The following is a 3,008-nucleotide window of genomic DNA, read 5'->3' on the forward strand; positions in this document are numbered from 1 at the left end:
GCTCACTGATGGAGGGGACGGACAGTCTCGGGAAAAATCGGATTGGCGATGCTGGTGCGCAGGCGATTGCAGAGGCAGTCAAAGTGAACAATAACCTGCGCTTCCTCATGTAAGGCATCGCACTTGACAGATGCTTGTGAGTGGATGATTCAGCGGAGGGCACACAGAGTGAGCACTGATTGTGTGGACTAGTTTGATGAGAATGAGATTGGCGATGCGGGAGCGCAGGCGATTGCTGAGGCACTCAAGGTGAACTCGACGCTGTATAGCCTCTAGTAAGACAGCTATCCCTCATAGTTCCACTTGGCGCAGAGAACTAACTGAAGGATGGAACGCACAGTTTGGAAGACAATCAGATTGGCGATGCTGGAGCCCAGGCGATTAACAAAGTGTTCAAGATGAACCCGAAGCTGGTGGAAGTTCCGTACGGTGTCATGCGCTTTGACTTTGAGCCAGGGTGAGCATACATCCTGCTCACTCACTCGCATTGCTCAACAGTCTAGCGCGAAATTGCATTAGCAATACTTGTTCTCAAGCAATCAAGCAATGCAACGGCCAAAATGGTCCTGCGTAAGTTCAGTTGTCCTTGCGAAACGAAGCCATTGAAGCTCACACGAGCTGCTTCCAACCGATGGAGTTTGCCTTCCGATTGCTCATTTATGTTGCGCAGCATTTACGACCAGGTCAATCCTCTTGCATTCTCCTTACTTCCACGTTTTGCTACCGCTGACGACCTTCAGACCGTGTTTTGCTTGCTGACCGGCGAACCGGCGCTAGAGGATCAGTCCTCACTTCTACCAGCATTACCAGCCGAGATTGCCGACATCATTATGGACAAAGCGCAATACTGGCAAGGCGTGCAGCATACCAAACGAAACCCGTATGATGACCGTCCTGTCAAGGTCACAGTGCCTCAAAGCATCCATGGAAATTCGACCCGTGTGAAAGCAATTCAAGTGGTTCGGGACACGAAGAAACTTTACTACCGCATCGGTGACAACGTCTTTGACTTGATTGTTCGAGATGAGCGAGGTGCTGTTCAATATGAATATGCGGCGAAAGCGACTTTTGTCGATTCTACACTCGTATCCGCGACGCTCTGGCCAGCGAGTACTCCTATTATCAGGCAAATCCGTGTGGGTTGGCAAGTTCAGGTTCAACCCAGCAAGTCTGCCCGAGATGTGCTGTTTGAATCGCTCGTTGTTAGATGTATGTAGAGTACCTGTGTCATACTGTCAGGACCCGCAGGGTCTGTGTTAGGATCCTGGACTGTGTAAGACCTTGGTAGGCAATATTGTTGTAAAGTGTTTTATTTCACTTTGCAGACTGAACTGCAATTCCAAATGCATGCAAACAAACAATACAAAGACATCAACGCCGAGTCTTCTCAGCAAAGAACGACCCAGCCGGGACCGCAGAGCCTGCGGGTCCTGACACTCTACCCCCTCCTGGTCCTCCCCTCGGAGAAGAGTGTGAAGGGCCCACCGGTGTGGACCCAGGACGCGACGCCGGCAACGCCGATGCCGACTTGGCAAGTGGACTGGCTGCGGGACTGCAGCAGCTGTAGGCGGGGTTGCTACGGAACGTGCAGCAACTGCAGATGGGGTTGCCACTGAACGCGTAGCAACGGGTGTCGCACTAGCGTGAGGTGGAGCTTGGCCAGCTGGAGCAGCGGGCGTGCGACTAGCCGTGGGTTGAACATGATTCGCCTGGACCGACGGCGATCCATTCGTGAAACTCCTCTCGCGTAGGCTGTGGCAGAGAAGGTTCGGCCAGATGGAATAAACGAACGGCCCTGGGGAAGCGAGCCCACACGTCTTTGGCTGGTTCCCAGGTGTCTTCACGAGCAGTGGTGCCTACCCTTCGGATGCGATAGTACATAATCTCGCTGTGACGAGTCGAATCAATCACCGCCTCGACTCGATGTCGAACTGTTCCGTCCCAGTCCTTGACAGGAGGCAGGACTCGCCGAATCCGACCTTCAACGTCATCAGCGACAAACAATTCCAAGACAGATACATGGAAGGTGCGGGACTTGCTGGATGCTTCACCTAGATCCAGCTCAAAGGCACGCTCATTGATCTGCTTCACGACCTTGAAGGGACCATCGCGTACGTACGCCAACTTGGCATACGGTTGTTCGGCAGTCTGACTGCGACGCAGAACTGTGACTAAACTGCCCACCGTGATCGGAGGTGCTGCCTTGTGGTGCCGATCATAGAACTTGGCTGCGGACATGTTTGCTCGGTGAATATTCGCTCTCAACGAGAAACGCAGTGCCTTGAGTTCCTCCACGCGATCAGCTGCCGTTTGAGGTGCCTTCGGCGACTTGAAGTTAATCTCATCCATTTCCGGCTGAAACCCGTACATGGCCATGAACGGAATGCACTGGATCGCCGCGTGCACCGTGTTGTTGTACGTGAACTCGCACAACCAAAGGAGTCTTGCCCAGTCCTCGGCTTCACTGACGTACGCTCGCAGGTATGACTCCAGCGCTTGATTCACCCGTTCCACAAGACCGTTTCCTTGTGGATGATACGCGCTAGAGTAGGAGAGGTCGATGTCCATGCCTTCCATAGCTTCTTCCAGAACTTTGCAATGAACTGTGGTCCGTGATCAGACAAGACACGAACCGGAACGCCGTGCAGCTTCACGACATTCTCCAGGAACAACTGAGCCGATTCCTCCGCCGTGACAGACTTTGTCGTCGGAATGAAATGTGCAACTCGAGTCAGTCGATCGATGCAGACCATGACTGCGTTAAACCCTTGAGAATCTGGCAATCCGGTCACAAAGTCGATGGACCAGTCGCCGAAAGGCTTGTCTGCGGCCTCATTAGGAGTCAAGAGACCGTATGGTACGTGCCTCGCATGCTTCACCATCTGGCAAACTGGGCAAGTGTGGACGTACTGCTCCACGTACTTTCTCATTCCAGGCCAGACAAAGTCGCGCTGAACCAACTCAAGTGTCTTTCGGTTCCCGCAGTGACCTGCTGTCGCTGCGTCATG

General features: G+C 53.3%; 1 protein-coding gene across 1 annotated transcript; it reads right to left on the reverse strand.

The window, feature by feature from the left end:
• Positions 1-1,683: 1,683 nt before the first annotated feature.
• On the reverse strand, positions 1,684-2,577 carry CAOG_08811 (hypothetical protein; the record flags this gene model as incomplete). The annotated part of the gene is made up of 1 exon (XM_011272149.1): positions 1,684-2,577. One exon carries the CDS (start codon positions 2,575-2,577, stop codon positions 1,684-1,686), a length of 894 nt encoding a protein of 297 aa, XP_011270451.1.
• Positions 2,578-3,008: the final 431 nt, after the last annotated feature.

Source organism: Capsaspora owczarzaki, assembly GCF_000151315.2.
Source record: "Capsaspora owczarzaki ATCC 30864 unplaced genomic scaffold supercont2.7, whole genome shotgun sequence".
In the NCBI taxonomy this organism is placed as follows: Eukaryota; class Filasterea; order Ministeriida; family Capsasporidae; genus Capsaspora; species Capsaspora owczarzaki.